The 16,565-nt window shown below is 40.6% G+C and overlaps 1 protein-coding gene across 1 annotated transcript in view; it reads left to right on the forward strand.

Annotated features, from left to right (window-relative positions):
• ACBD6 (acyl-CoA binding domain containing 6) overlaps positions 1-16,565 on the forward strand; it is a 167,417-nt gene that overhangs the window by 86,920 nt on the left and 63,932 nt on the right. Inside the window, exon 6 of the mRNA XM_065409421.1 lies at positions 14,816-14,905. Coding sequence (XP_065265493.1) covers positions 14,816-14,905 — 90 coding nt within the window. The remainder of the gene's footprint in view (positions 1-14,815; positions 14,906-16,565) is intronic.

Below are 16,565 nucleotides of genomic sequence, written 5' to 3' on the forward strand. Positions count from 1 at the left end.
TGTAACCCAGAGTAGTTTTCTTCAAAGGAGATGCATCTTTCAGTGAGGAAAGAAATGTTTAGAAATTACACAGCTCTTTGTGCATGGCAGTTAGTAAGCATTATCTACTATTCATCATCAAGAGGAGTTTTCAACATCATATTATGAAATCCTTCTCTGAAGCCTTGTCTACATTAGAGAATTTCACTGAAAAATTGCCACTGGTCCAAACCCCAGGATAGACAAGACTGGCAGCTTCAGGCATTTTGACCTTTGTGTTGGTTACACATACAAGTGCTTTGGCAGAGCATTATGAAGTTTGGTTAGCATCCATCTACGCTGTGCTTGGTTCTAAATGGTACTATTAGTCCCTCATTTTCATGAATACCAAAATGTCACTATATTTTTAATGAGTCGAAAACCCCACTGCTGGTTTTTTTTTTTTTTAACCACATTCCTTCTCCACAAGCAGGAAACTAATTTATTTTCTCTATCCTGCAGCTCAGCTGAAGTCTTTTAGAACAGAGTATCTGTTGAACCTTTGATAGGCCAAAAGCATATGCAGACATAATCTTATAATTTTATTAATCAGTTTAATGTTATGGTGCAAATGTGTCCAACCACGTCCAAAAGATACATCTCTTGTGCAGCTGAACCAGCCTGATACTGTTGCTTTAAATGAATATACATTTTAAATGTTTGCCATACTGTTGTAGCCATGTCAGTCTCAGGATTTGAGAGAGACAAGGTAGGTGGGGTAATCTCTTTTATTGGACCAACTTCTGTTGGTGGAAGGGACATGCTTTTGAGCTTCACAGAGCTCTTCTTTAGGTCTGGGGAAGATAAGCTAGTTTCCTGGTTAACAGAAGTTGGTCCAATAAAGGTTATTACCTACCTTGTATCTCTCATACATTTAAAATGGGAGTGCAGATATATGCAAATAAGCCCAGCTCCTAAGGAATTAACTTGTTATGGAATAGAATTTGCTTATACAGTGCATAATTTTGTAATGAATCTGTGCACATCCTTTTCTTGTATGATAATGACTTTTCTGAGTTTTTAAACCGTTCAAATTGTTTCCACATACTGTATTAATAATGTTTATAATTACATCTTCTCCATTTTGTACAAATAATTCCTACCAATTTGGAAATACAAGATAAAAATCTAGTGGTACATACATAACGTGAGAAGTCGTACTTATTACAAGCAAAATGATTTCAGAATAGGGTGCTAGAAATGAATATATTTAAAAAATCTATGCTAACCACATCTACTAGAATAAACCATATAGAATTTGTCAGTTTTAAATCTAATTACATACACAGTCTTCTCACGTAAAGAAAAGAATATGTTGTTCTTTCTCAGTTCTCCAACAAGAACACTGGCTAATAGTTCAGGTACAATAAACTTCAATTTGAATTAAGCAGAGTCCTAGAGGATTATATAAAGTGTCTGATGACAATTATTATGTATAGGCTCCCATTCACTATTTCTAAATTGCCCAAAATTCAGCAGCGTAGGCTGTGTTGGTTTAAAAGAAATAGGCACAGATGAAAGCAACTGGGTCCTTGTATACAGGGTTGTATGCAAGGGGAAATAATAAAATAAAGGATACAGTGTTACATTTTAGCTACTTTGTCACCTCAGAGTTCATGGCATATCCTGGTAGGAAAAAGATTTTGGTGCCTTTTTAACAACAATACATTTCTAGCTTTATTTTGTTTTTATTTTATTTTCAAAGGCATTGAAATCTTCCTAGAATGTGTCCTGATCTGTTCAATTTTTGTTTTGTTTTGTTTTTGGAACTTGTGTCAAGAGCACATAGAACTTTGGGTAGAAACATCCTTTTTTATATTATTGTAGAAACCCAAGTAAACAAATAAATGTTTCCTCTACACCCGTGTTTAAGCGGGTGCAAAGCCTTTAACAAAGAGCATCTGCCTCATGCCACCATAAGCCTGGCTCCTGCATTGAGAGCAGTGTCAGTGTAGCCGTGCCTCTGTGAGATTTTCCATGCAGTGTTGGAGCCTTAAATGTAAAAGGATCATGTTCCTCCAACGTAAACAGCTCCATGGTATTTTTAGGAATGATGGGAAAAGAATGTAGTTTAAGAACTATTGCATCTTTCTTGACAAATACACTTACGCCCCACTCCACCCCTCCCCCCCCCCAACACACACACACTCCGTTTTCAGGTCTATGAAAGCAATTAGATTCCAAATCAGTTTTATACTGAGACATCCATTCAGTTTAGCTATAGTCCTCTTTCTCTCTCTGGGTTAATTGCAATGAAGACTATTCTCCTACATGCTTCTACTGGGACTTGGAAAAAAAATATTTGAGAGGTAACCCATCCTCCCCTACTTTGTGTTTGAACAACCTGTGATTCATGGTGGAACAAAATTTATATGCTGTTGGCTTGAGAAACTGCTACAAAAGCTGGCCAAGCTGGCAATGGTAATCCAAGCGAGACATGGAAGATTTAAGAGGCAGGGTCAATACATTGGGGCTAAATTTATGCTTATTATTCAAGACTTGAGGGGCAGAGAAAACTGCATCCTCTCAAATAACTTCTGCAACAACTGTCTATGCTCTGTTGTGCTGCCACAACAACAAAAATAGGCATCTTAGATTTTGTTTGCATTTAATTAAAGGACATCACTACAGCATATACTTTCACATTCTAAATTACTCATGCCAATTTGAACACATCTGTGATTTAAGCATTGCCCAATAAACATTGCTACCATAATGAAGTTGTGATGGAGGGGAGGGGACTCTCCAAGAAATCCCAATGTGTATTGCCTGGAAAATCCTCCTAGCATGTAGGGTGAACTTTGTAATGACTCTTATAAATTAACTACTATGCAGACTAGAAGATTTTACAGATTGCATAGCCCATATCCAAGATCCACACATTGCCCAGTATTACCACTGTTTACAACTGATTCGTCTATTGCTACACTTTTTTTGTGATAGGCAAAGTTGATAAATAGATTTGTCCTGATTCTTGAGGTGTTAGGTCCATTAGCTATAGCTGTTAACATTTTAACTTGATTTTTTGTGTCTCCAAATGCTCATAATTTTGAATTTGCCTTCTGGATATGGATAACACTTTAATTCACAAATATCTTGGAAGTACTCTTTATTATGTAGTAACAGTATTGAGATTCCTTTGTAGATACTATCTACCTCTGTAGCAATGATATGCTTCTGCAGACTACTCAGTAATTATTCTTTTATAGGTCCAAAAGTAAATTATTGTATTTTAACAATTTACATTTATCCAGCATGATGCCATAGTGCTTTACAGTCTGTATTTAGGGATTGTTTGCCTGCTACTAGAATGCAACCATTTCTCAAGTGGAAGATGACAGTTTTTATAATAGCAACCAATTACAGTGTAGAACAATGTGGGTCAGTAACTGAAAAATATTGTATCCATTTGGAATTGCAGAGGAAATATAGAAAGTAGAGTATAATGACTGTGACATACCCAGTGTACAATCCAGACTGAGTAGATGTGTCACCCCTGCCCTGTAACCTGGGGTGTCTCTTACAATGTTTTGCTGCTGTGGCCTCCAGTCTGGACTGCTCACAAACAGCTTCCAGCATGTAAGTTACTCCCAGGTATGTCTGTGTGTGAGCTACAGCCAGCCAGCCATACTTTGGCTCTTACCAATCTTGGTTATACTGCAGGGTGACCCCAACACGCTCCTGGTCTTTGATTTTCTCCCAGAAGTGTATGTCCTGTACTGCCCAGCCCTCTCCTAGACAATACTAATTCATATAAAGTCGATATTTCTTTAATAGAAATAATATGCACACACCTTGTTACACCAATTGGAGTTCACAGACACTTCAGTTTAAACACGTTGGATTAGATAAAATCATAAAACAAGTTTATTATAAGTGAATACAAGTAATGAGGCATAAAAGTCAGAAATGGTTACAAAAATAAAAATAAAATGCCACTGGTGCCTAATTTAACAAACTATGGTAAATTCAAGCAAAGTTTTTCTTACCTCATGCTCTCAGCAGTCTTACTGACCAAACTTCTTATGCCAGGACCCCTTTCCCAGTTTAATGGCTGCTTCCTTTGTCCCTTCTGGTGCAGTGAATCGATAGACAGAGGAGGGGGTCTCTTGGGGTGTTTGTTCCCTCCTTTTTATAGTGTCAGTCCCCATCGTGGTAAATATTTATTTCCAGATGAGATTCTGGAGACACAAAGTCTATGGGAAAGGATATTCCCTAATGCTTTTCCTCACCTGTTTGAGGTTTCTTTTTCTACGCTTCCTGCTTGATGATTCTGTTTACTGCTTAAATGCACATTAAGCAGAGCACATATTCCTTTGTTTAAGACAGACCTGTTTGCCAACTTCTGCTATGGTTTGGAACATGCGTTAATAACATTGTACAGTTAAATCTTATAATTCCACATACAATGTTGCCACACACATTTTATCAGGATAATATTGACCAGCAAATTATGAGTTTTCAGATGATATTTCACAAGGCATACTTTGTATAAAGATTATCACAATAGTGTGTAGGGTGTGGACACAGAGGTACATTGTGTCACAATTACCCAAAGTGAAACTGGCCCAAGGCTTTAAATCCATACGATTTTTGCAAAAAGCACACGATTTTTAATGATTACAGATGATCAGTTGACTTCAGTTTCTTGTCTCATCCAAAAGAAAGGATCTCCAGCAGCAGCTTCTTGGGCGTTGGTTTTGTAGTCATTCGGAACTGCTGAGTTTACTGGATTGCCAGGACTACTGTTGCAATATGCTGAGTTTTCTTTTATGGTCTCATCCAAGCCCAGTACTGGCAAAGTCACACTCTTCTTGTTTTGAAGATAAGAGACAATCACAGAACAACATGATATAGGTGCAGATCTAGAACATAAACGTTGGTTTAAAGGATAGACAGCTGTAGTGGCACAGGAGCCAGCAAACGGAGCTGTAAACAGGGGAGTTTGAGTGGGAGGTTGCAGGGAAGACTAAAAGAGGCAGGCAGAGGAACAGACAAGCTAGTGAAGGGAGTGCGTGGTGTTCTTGCAGTGTTTTGGTGCTTGTTGGGGGTTTGCTTTGGTTGTGGTGTTTTGGTTTGGTTTGTGTTTCCCGGACTAACAGGACTTAGGTGGGAAGGCTATGACAGAGGCAGCAGTGGTGGTGACGCAAGCAGTGGAAGACACAATGAAGATGACTGGATGTAGAAGCTGCGGTATGTACATGATTCTGGAGGGGATACCTGAAAAGAGTTTCATCTACATGAAGTGCCGCCTGATAGAGCTGATGGAAGAAAAGATCTAAGGATTGGAGATGCAGGTGGAAACTCTGGTTGAGTTTAGAAGGGGGTTCGAGCAGATGATGGAGCAAAGACATGAGGAGGCTGAAGGGAAAAGCTCAGACTTGCAGATGGAAGCAGGACCGAAGAACTCTGAGGGGAGACTGCTTGGGGAAGACAGTGGACGGTGGAAGCATGTGACTAAGAGAACCAGGCAGAGGAAAAGACGGGCTAGTGAAGGAGAAATAGAGCTCAGAAACAGGTTTGCGGAGTTGGAAAATGAAGAAGGGGCACAGCAGGTGGTCGCTGAAGGTGAGAGGGCAAGGAAGAAGAAAAGAGCAGTGAGTCCTATAGGAAGAGGGGAAGAGTCAATGGAGATAACACCAAATATGAGCCCCAGGAGGATATGGGGTGGGTTGCAGAGGATTGCAAGGGAGAATAGGAATTGAGAGGACTTGCAGCCAGAGGGAACAGGGATATACCAGAGAATTGCACCATCACCAGGAAAAGGCAGGTCTACATGATTGGGGACTCCTTACTGAGAAGAATAGACAGGCCTGTAACCAGAGCTGATCTAGAGAACAGAAGGGTGTGCCGTCTGCCAGGTGCGAAAATATGGGATGTGGACCTGAGGCTGAAGAGGATCCTAATGGGAGCGGGAAAGAATACATGGATTGTCCTTCGTGTGGGAACAAATGATACGGCTATATTCTCGCTGGAACGAATCAAGGGAGACTATGCAAGGCTGGGGAAGATGCTTAAGGAATTCGAGTCTCAGGTGATCTTCAGTGGGATTCTGCCTGTTCCTAGGGAAGGGCAACAAAGGTGTGACAAGATTATGATGCTCAACAGATGGCTCAGGCAGTGGTGCTATAAGGAGGGCTTTGGGATGTATGGCCACTGGGAGGCATTCATGGACAGAGGACTGTTCTCTCAGGATGGACTTCACCTGAGTAGGGCAGGAAATAGACTTCTAGGATGGAGGCTGGCACAACTGATTAAAAGAGCTTTAAACTAGGAATTTGGGGGAGATGGTTGGGAGATGTACAGGTAATCTCCATGCCAGATTTTAACATTGAGAGGGAAGAAAACAAAGTAAGAAAGGATACAGCCGTGGGTAGGAGAATGGACATAAGGAGGAAGGGTAGTGTAGATACCAGTCTAATAGGTGGTACTGGCAGTAGAATGTGAATGCCTAATCAGGTAAAGAATGTGAGCAAAAATTAAGATGCTTGTACACCAATGCGAGGAGCCTCGGTAACAAAATGGAGGAACTAGAGCTACTGATGCAGGAAGCAAAACCAGATATTATAGGGATAACAGAAACATGGTGGAATAGTAGTCATGACGGGAGTACAGCTATTGAAGGGTATGTGTTGTTTAGGAAAGACAGAAATAAAGGCAAAGGTGGTGGAGTAGCATTGTATATCAATGATGAGGTAGACTAAAGAAATAAGTGATGGAATGGATAAGACAGAGGCCTGGTCTACACTACCCGCCTGAATCGGCGGGTAGAAATCGACCTCTCGGGGATCGATTTATCGCGTCCCGTCAGGACGCGACAATCGATCCCCGAATCGACGCTCTTACTCCACCAGCGAAGGTGGGAGTAAGAGCCGTCGACGGGAAGCCGCGGAGGTCGATTTTGCCGCCGTCCTCACAGCGGGGTAAGTCGGCTGCGATACGTCGAATTCAGCTACGCTATTCGCGTAGCTGAATTTGTGTATCTTAAATCGACCCCCCCCTGTAGTGTAGATGTAGCCAGAGTCTGTCTGGGCAAAAATCACATTGGGGAAGAAAGCTGCTAGAGCCTACCTTGGGATAGTGCTTGGGTGTGCTGTAAACCACCGGGATCTGATTTGGATATGGATAGAGACTGCTTTAATGTTTTTAATTAAGTAAATACTAATGGGAATTGTGTGATCATGGGGGAGACTAACTTCCCAGATATAGACTGGAGGACAAGTGCTAGTAATAATAATAGGGCTCAGTTTTTCCTGGATGTGATAGCTGATGGAGTCCTTCACCAAGTAGTTGCTGAACCAACAAGAGGGGATGCCATTTTAGATTTGGTTTTGGTGAATAGTGAGGACCTCATAGAAGAAATGATTGTAGGGGACAACCTTGGTTCGAGCGATCATGAGCTAATTCAGTTCAAACTAAATGGAAGGATAAACAAAAATAGATCTGTGACTAGGGTTTTTGATTTCAAAAGGGCTAACTTTAAAAAAATAAGGAAATTAGTTAGGGAAGTGGATTGGACAGAAGAACTTGTGGCTCTAAAGGCGGAGGATGCCTGGAATTACTTCAAGTCAAAGTTGCAGAAACTATCAGAAGCCTGCATCCCAAGAAAGGGGAAAAAATTCATAGGCAGGAGTTGTAGACCAAGCTGGATGAGCAAGCATCTCAGAGAGGTGATTAAGAAAAAGCAGAAAGCCTACAAGGAATGGAAGATGGGAGTGATCAGCAAGGAAAGCTACTTTATTGAGGTCGGAACATGTAGAGATAAAGTGAGAGAGGCCAAAAGCCATGTAGAGTTGGACCTTGCAAAAGGAATTAAATCCAATAGTAAAAGGTTCTATAGCCATATAAATAAGAAGAAAACAAAGAAAGAAGAAGTGGGACTGCTAAACACTGAAGGTTAAGGATAATCTAGACATGGCCCAATATCTAAACAAATACTTTACCTCAGTCTTTAATGAGGCTAATGAGGAGCTTAGGGATAATGGTAGGGTGACAAATGGGAATGTGGTATGGAGGTAGATATTACCACATCTGAGGTAGAAGCCAAACTCGAACAGCTTAATGGGACTAAACTGGGGGGCCCAGATAATCTTCATCCAAGAATATTAAAGGAACTGGCACATGAAATTGCAAGCCCATTAGCAAGAATTTTTAATGAATCTGTAAACTCAGGGGTTGTACCGTATGACTGGAGAATTGCTAACATAGTTCCTATTTTTAAGAAAGGGAAAAAAGGTGATCCAGGTGACTACAGGCCTGTTAGTTTGACATCTGTTGTATGCAAGGTCTTGGAAAAAATTTTGAAGGAGAAAGTAGTTAAGGACATTGAGGACAAAGGTAATTGGAACAAAATACATGGTTTTACAAAAGGTAGATCGTGCCAAACCAACTCGTTCTCCTTCTTTGAGAAGGTAACAGATTTTTTAGACAAAGGAAACGCAGTGGATCTAATTTACCTCGATTTCAGTAAGGCATTTGATATGGTTCCACATGGGGAATTATTAGCTAAATTGGAAAAGATGGGAATCAATATGAAAATTGAAATGTGGATAAGGAACTGGTTAAAGGGGAGACTGCAACGGGTCATACTGAAAGGTGAACTGTCAGGCTGGAGGGAGGTTACTAGTGGAGTTCCTCAGGGATCGGTTTTGGGACCAATCTTATTTAATCTTTTTATTACTGACCTTGGTACAAAAAGTGGGAATGTGCTAATAAAGTCTGCGGATGACACAAAGCTGGGAGGTATTGCCAATACAGAGAAGGACCGGGATATCATACAGGATGATCTGGATGAACTTGTAACCTGGAGTAAAAGTAATAGGATGAAATTTAATAGTGTAAAGTGCAAGTTCATGCATTTAGGGATTAATAACAAGAATTTTGGTTATAAGTCGAGGATGCATCAGTTGGAAGTAACAGAGGAGGAGAAGGACCTCGGAGTATTGGTTGATCACAGGATGACTATGAGCCACCAATGTGATATGGCCGTGAAAAAAACGAATGCAGTCTTGGGATGCATCGGGCGAGGTATTTCCAGTAGAGATAAGGTGTTAGTACCATTATACAAGGCACTGGTGAGACCTCATCTGGAATACTGTGTGCAGTTCTGGTCTCCCATGTTTAAGAAGGATGAATTCAAACTGGAACAGGTACAGAGAAGGGCTACTAGGATGATCCGAGGAATGGAAAACCTGTCTTATGAAAGGAGATTCAAAGAGCTTGGCTTGTTTTAGCCTAACCAAAAGAAGGCTGAGGGGAGATATGATTGCTCGCTACAAATATATCAGAGGGATAAATACCAGGGAGGGGGAGGAATTATTTAAGCTCAGTACCAATGTGGACACAAGAACAAATGGATATAAACTGGCCATCAGGAAGTTTAGACTTGAAATTAGATGAAGATTTCTAACCATCAGAGGAGTGAAGTTCTGGAACAGTCTGCCAAGGGGAGTAGTGGAGGCAAAAGTCATATCTGGTTTCAAGACGAAGCTTGATAAGTTTATGGAGGGGATGGTATGATGGGATAGCCTAATTTTGGCAATTAATTGATCTTTGACTATTAGCGGTAAATATGCCCAATAGCTAGTGATGGGATGTTAGATGGGGTGGGATCTGAGTAACTACAGAGAATTCTTTCCTGGATGTCTGGCTGGCAAGTCTTGCCCACATGCTCAGGGTTTAGCTGATCGCCATATTTGAGGTCGGGAAGGAATTTTCCCACAGGGCAGATTGGCAGAGGTCCTGGGGTTTTTTTGCCTTCCTCTGTAGCGTGGGGCACGGGTCACTTGCTGGAGGATTCTCTGCACCTTGAAGTCTTTAAACCATGATTTAAGGACTTCAATAGCTTTTTGTCCGGTAATTGCATGGTAATTACTGTGTAATTATGATATTATCCCACTACAATTAGATAATCACAGTTATGTTATATGTAAGAAGTAGGGCTGTCGAATCGCAGTTAACTCACACGATTAACTCAAAAAAATTAATCGTGATTAAAAAAATGTATTGCTATTCATCGCAGTTTTAATCGCACTGTTAAATAGTAGAATACCAGTTGAAATTTATTAAATATTTTTGTATGTTTTTCTACGTTTTTACATCTATTGATTTCAATTACAACACAGAATACAGTGTACAGTGCTCACTTTATATTATTATTTTTATTACAAATATTTGCACTGTAAAAATGATAAAAGAAATAGTATTTTTCAATTCACTTCATACAAGTACTGTAGTGCGATCTCTTTATCGTGAAAGTGTAACTTACAAATGTAGGGTTTTTTTGTTACATAACTGAACTCAAAAACAAAACAATGTAAAACTTTAGAGCCTACAAGTCCACTCAGTCCTACTTCCTGTTCAGCCAATCGCTCAGAGAAACAAGTTTGTTTACATTTACAATAGATAATGCTGCCCACTTCTTATTTACAGTGTCACCTGAAAGTGAGAACAGCCATTCGCATGGCACTTTTGTAGCCAGCATTGCAAGATATTTACATGCCAGATATGCTAAACATTCGTATGCCCCTTCATGCTTCGGCCACCATTCCAGAGGACATGCTTCCATGCTGATGACACTCGTTAAAAAAAAAAAAGTGTTAATTACATTTGTGACTGAACTCCTTGGGGGAGAATTGTATGTCTCCGGCTCTATTTTACCCACATTCTGCCATATATTTCATGTTATAGCACATGTTGTTCATTTTAAGAACACTTTCGCTGCAGATTTGACAAAACTCAAAGAAGGTACCAATGATTTAGATTTCTAAAGATAGCTGCAGAACTCGACCCAAGATTTAAGAATTTGAAGTGCCTTCCAAAATCTGAGAGGGACGAGATGTGGAGCATGCTTTCAAAAGTCTTAAAAGAGCAACACTGATGCGGAAACTACAGAACCCAAACCACCAAAAAAGAAAATCAAACTTCTGCACGTGGTATCTGACTGAGATCATGAAAATGAACATGCATCAGTCCGCACTGCTTTGGATCATTATTAAGCAGAACCTGTCATCAGCATGGACGCATGTCCTGGAATGATGGTTGAAGCATGAAGGGACATGTGAATCTTTAGCATATCTGCCACCAGGGCTGGCTCCCGGTTTTCTGCCGCCCCAAGCGGCAAAAAAAAACAAAACTGCGGCAGTGCAATTGCGCCGCTCCACTCTTTGGCGGCAGTTCGGCAGCGGGTCTTTCACTCTTCGGCGGCACTTCGGCGGCAGCTCAAAGAGGAAGAGTGGGACTGAGGGACTCGCCTCCCAATTACCGCCGAAGACTCGGACGTGCCGCCCCAATAGCGGGTGGAGTGCTGCCCCTTGGTATTGGCTGCCCCAAGAACCTGCTTCTTTAGCTGGTGCCTGCAGCCGGCCCTGTCTGCCACGTAAATGTAAACAAACCTGATTGAGCGATTGGCTGAACAAGAAGTAGGACTCAGTGGACTTGTAGGCTCTGAAGTTTTACATTGTTTTGTTTTTGAATACAGGTATTTTTTGTACTTAATTCTACCTTTGTAAGTTCAACTTTAATGATAAAGAGATTGTATTACAGTACTCGTATTAGGTAAATTGAAAAATACAATTTCTTTTGTTTTTTTACAGTGCAAATATTTGTAACAAATATAAAGTTAGCACTGTACACTTTGTATTCTGTGTTGTAATTGAAATCAATATATTTGAAAATGTAGAAAACATACAAAAATATTATTTAAATAAATGGTATTCTATTATTGTTTAACAGATTGTTAAATTGTTTAATTTTTTTAATGGCTTGACAGCCCTAATAAGAAGTATTCATGGGAACTTTGCATCTTGTAAATAAAGTTCTTCTATCTCCTGGAATATATGTTTATAGCACAGAGAAATTTGGATTACCTATCTAGTACAAATCCAACATCTAAAGTGTTAGTGGATCAGAGAACATAAGAATATAAGAATGGCCATATTGGGTCAGACCAAGGGTCCATCCAGCCCAGCATCCTTTCTGCCGACAGTGGCCAATGCCAGGTGCCCCAGAGGGAGTCAACCTAACAGGTAATGATCAAGTGATCTCTCTCCTGCCATCCATCTCCACCCTCTGACAAACAGAGGCTAGGGACACCATTCCTTACCCATCCTGGCTAATAGCCATTAATGGACTTAACCTCCATGAATTTATCTAGTTCTCTTTTAAACCCTGTTATAGTCCTAGCCTTCACAACCTCCTCAGCAAGGAGTTCCACAGGTTGACTGTACGCTGTGTGAAGAAGAACTTCCTTGTATTTGTTTTAAACCTGCTGCCCATTAATTTCATTTGGTGGCCCCCAGATTAATTTAAGATGCTTTGTCTATCAGTATTTACTAATCTGTTAAATTCTACTTTCCTCCTTTCAGTCTTTCACTGTAATGTTGAGTGCAGGAACATTAATCATTAAATGATACTAATGTAGGTGTCAATGTAATCTGTGCTTCCATAGAAAGTAATTGTGAGAGAATTCATTCTAATTCAAGGTTAATTAGTGTACCATTAAAATAATGTGTTACAAAAGTTAATTACTTGTTGGGTCAAAAAGTGTGGTAAAAAGCTGAATGCCTAATGTCTGAGATCACATTTCCCTACTTAAAATAATGTTCTAAATCTGCTACCCTACTGAAAAATATCCAACATGAAAAGTGAGAGAGATTTAGTCACTGGTGTCTTCCTATCCCCCTTCTACTAGTAAATTTTTGGCACAGTGTCCGGGAAAACTGGTGCACAGCTCCTATTAATAGATAAGTGAGTTGCTCACTTTGTTCCCCCGTGCAGTGTTGGAAGATATATGTCAAGGGATAACCCTATTTTGGTTTTGAAGGACCACAAGTGTGTTGGGTGGTACATTAGAAAAAGCAAGTTGTTAAAATGTCACAAAGCAGCATTATATGATCTTGCTTTACCTCAGCATGAGTTTAAAAGATCCTTCTGCAGGAGTGTGACACACCATATTCAATCTGGAGAAATTAATTTAGACTACCTTTTAACATAAACAGCTATAAAGTGTATACATTAAGCTGGAAGTAAGTGATAGCCAGGGTAGAACAACTGCCATCTAAAAATATCATCTACTTTTTATTTTATTTAAATAAAGGTATAAAAGATGCCAATTTATAACATCTTCTGTAGTTGATAGGAAATGTTTTAGAGCTATTCATTAAAAGGCTCTGTTATTGCTTTGGGTGGATTTGGATTCTGTTCATGTAGGTAACAAGATAACTGTTCCCAAGCTCAGTGGGCAGTGTGGCTATTGCAGCTAATAACACATGAAACCGTAGCAGAACAACTGTGTTTTGGTATCCAAATATAAGCGTTTAAAAAAAATAATAATTATAATAAGCACTCACAGCCTGGGCAGTCCTGTGTTGAGATGATTCTCCGAGATGAGCCTAAACCGAGACCCTGAAATAGAATACTCCAGATTTTGCAGCTATTCCCTATCCCTGTACAGGGCAAACCAAAACTCTGTATGTGGACACCCCCAAACTTTGGTGAGGTTCAGATACAGATCAGGACTTCATGGCACAAGCTCATCTTCAGTTGGGTAGGTTGGGATGAACAAAGGGTGATGAAATTTCTCCTAACTTATGCATGCAGCAGTGCCCTTTCTACGGCAGAATGCTTAGGACATCTGCACAGACCAGTTTTCCATCCGCCTCCCTTTCACCATCTAGTGCTTGATTACTTGAAGCAGGTTCTCACAGGTAGAGAGATGAGTCAATTGTTGCACAAAAGACAAAGTAAGGAAAACTATTTAAGACTTCTAAATTGCTGAGTGCTTTCTCTTTCAGATCACGTTGTTTTTCAACTAGACCCTCCTTTAATTGGGAGAATTAAGATATACATCCCGGAAAGAGTTTGAATGTGAGAGAAGGGGAGAAAAAGGTTTTCGTGAAGTGGTCCTTTGACTTCATTCCATCTTTTGCCCTAGATATTTGCTTAATCCCAATTAAAACCGTCATAAAGCAGAGATTTGAGTTTAAAATGGAAAAAACATTCCATTCTCTGAACATGACAACCTGCCCTGCCCATAGCAGGGTGTTAAGCTGCATGTCAATCAGTCCTCAGAAGAGTGCTGAGTTACGTGTTTCCCATGTCCTTGACAAATAGGTGGATCTGGACTTCCACTAGTGATTGCCACCCACCTTAGTGGAGGAGGAGTCATTACACATTTTTTTCTGGGGGTGCACCCAGTGACTTCAGATGCAGAAACGTGTGGGGAAGGGAGAGGGAGGATTGTAGAGTGGATAAAAGTAAAGATTCAAATAAGTTTTCCTGATCTGATGACACCCTGTTGCCCAGATCATAGTGATTTAGGCTGAGAGTTGCAAAGCAACGAGGGGATTTGGATGCCTAGTTCCCATTACTTTTAATGGGAACCGGGGGTTCAAATGCCTTAGGCAGCTTTAAAAATCTTAGCCTTAGAGAGACTCTGTTCCCGTTAAAGTCACTGGTGCAGTTAAACCCTAAAGCTGTCTAGAAGGCAGACCACATTCTGGTCTCTTGCTTTCTTCATTCTCCCTTACACTCTTATCGACTTGAGTTGGAGTTTTGGGTGCAGAGGAGTGCAGAATCAGGCCGTGTGTTGCCCTTCTAACAGATGGCTGATGCTCCTGACCTTGCTGTGTAAACATACAAGTGAGAATGAATGGCACATTATAGGCCATTCTGATTGTGGGTTTTTTAATGTTCAATGTTTAGTTGTTTGTGATTTCCAGGGTTCCAGCAGTAGGACTTTGGGTCTCTTTACAATAGCTTCTGCTGACTTCATTCTTTTTCTTTTGGATATTTCTAGGGCAGGGCTTTGCTCCACTGGGCATGTGATCGAGGACACAAGGAGCTGGTCTCGGTACTGCTACAGCATGCGGCCAATGTTAACAGCCAGGTAAGGAAGGGATGGAAAACTTGCTTTTCGATGGAGCATGATGTTGTATCTTTACCAAACACATCATACTTTGTCCCATCAGGATTCCAAAGCAAATTCTTTCAGAGTATTGAATATGGAGGAGACACCGCCTAAAGCGATACACGTGAGAAGAATATACCCATTAAAAGCAGATTTCCATACAACCAAATACAAAAACACAGTGAACCTTTTCAGTTGCAAGATGAAATTTCTTCCTGCAATAGTGTCTTTCACTTGTTGGTGATCAGTTCAAATCTGACTTGGGTAGGCGAAACCAGAGATATTTCCTATTACTAGATGTTTGGTGGCTTAGATAGAATTAATTGGTAGGCGCTGTCCAGTTCCTTAATATCCTATAGTTTCAGCAGAGCATCTGAAGACTGGAGAGTGAACTAAAGAAAATTCCACTGCAGGAAGAAACCTGTTTGCCAAAGAGTAGAACACAATAGAAAATTCATTTATTAGAAGGTACATTTCTTAAACAAAGCGTTCTAAATGGTGCTTCAGATTATGTTGTTTGAAATTGTTACAGTTGGATCTCACTTTATAATGTAGATTGTATTTATAATCCTGTTGTAATTAAAGGTTGAATCTTGCTAGCTGTGATCATGTTCAGAAATAATTGTCAAACATGATTCTTCCAGAACCATGATTAACAGTTGTTTTCCAATATGGTTGTTGCTTGCATCATTTCCCTATCTAGTTTGTGTGTGTGCGCGTGTGTGTATTTTGAGAACTGTGCTAGCCCAAACTGATGATCTTTCAGTATCCCGATAAGAGGTTTGGAAATACTTCACATATGTCGCAGTAGTGCAATAGGCTATCTTGTAGGTTTCTTGACTCAGCAGTAACATTGTGGTGGTGGAAGTAGCTAAGTTAAGCTTTAAACATGTTTAAAAACTATTTAAAATATTGTTACAGGCCCTACTATGGACAGGCTGTGAAAAGGGTACATATTAAGAGAACTTGTTTGGTTCCATTGAAATCTGTGGGACGGTTTAGGCAGGGACCTGTGGTTCTTTGAGCATATGATTCCTAGGTTTCTGTTATGCAGACTACTTGAGGATTTTTTTCAAAGATCGTTTGTGCACTTTTGAAAAAAAGGTAGATTTGTGGAGGAGTAATTATACTGAATGATGCTGGAGTTATGTCCATGATTTCCCTTGCTCCAAGATGAGACTGGACACCACACCTACTACTCTAATCATGTGTGATATGTTCGTCTGTGAATGTTTGGAAATAGCATGATCTTGAGACCAGGAGAACTGGGATTACACATTTGTCTTTGTATTTTACCCTGTGACCCCAGGGGATGTCTGCTGCTCAGGGCCAGCTCCAGGTTTTTTGCTGCCCCAAGCGGCGAAAAAAGAAAAAAAAAAAAAAAAGATAAAGCCCCGATCGGCGGCACTTTGGCGGCAGCTCAGCCGCGCCGCTTACTTCTTCGGCGGCAATTCGGCAGCGGGTCCTTCGCTCTGAGAGGGACTGAGGGACCCGCTGCTGAATTGCCGCCGAAGACCCGGACGTGCTGCCCCTTTCCATTGGCCGCCCCAAGCACCTGCTTCCTTCGCTGGTGCCTGGAGCCGGCCCTGCTGCTGCTTGGAGTTCTGGAATAACAGTCCCTGAAAATTCATCTCTTTCT

This window comes from Emys orbicularis, chromosome 8 (assembly GCF_028017835.1).
Source record: "Emys orbicularis isolate rEmyOrb1 chromosome 8, rEmyOrb1.hap1, whole genome shotgun sequence".
Classification (NCBI taxonomy): Eukaryota; Metazoa; Chordata; order Testudines; family Emydidae; genus Emys; species Emys orbicularis.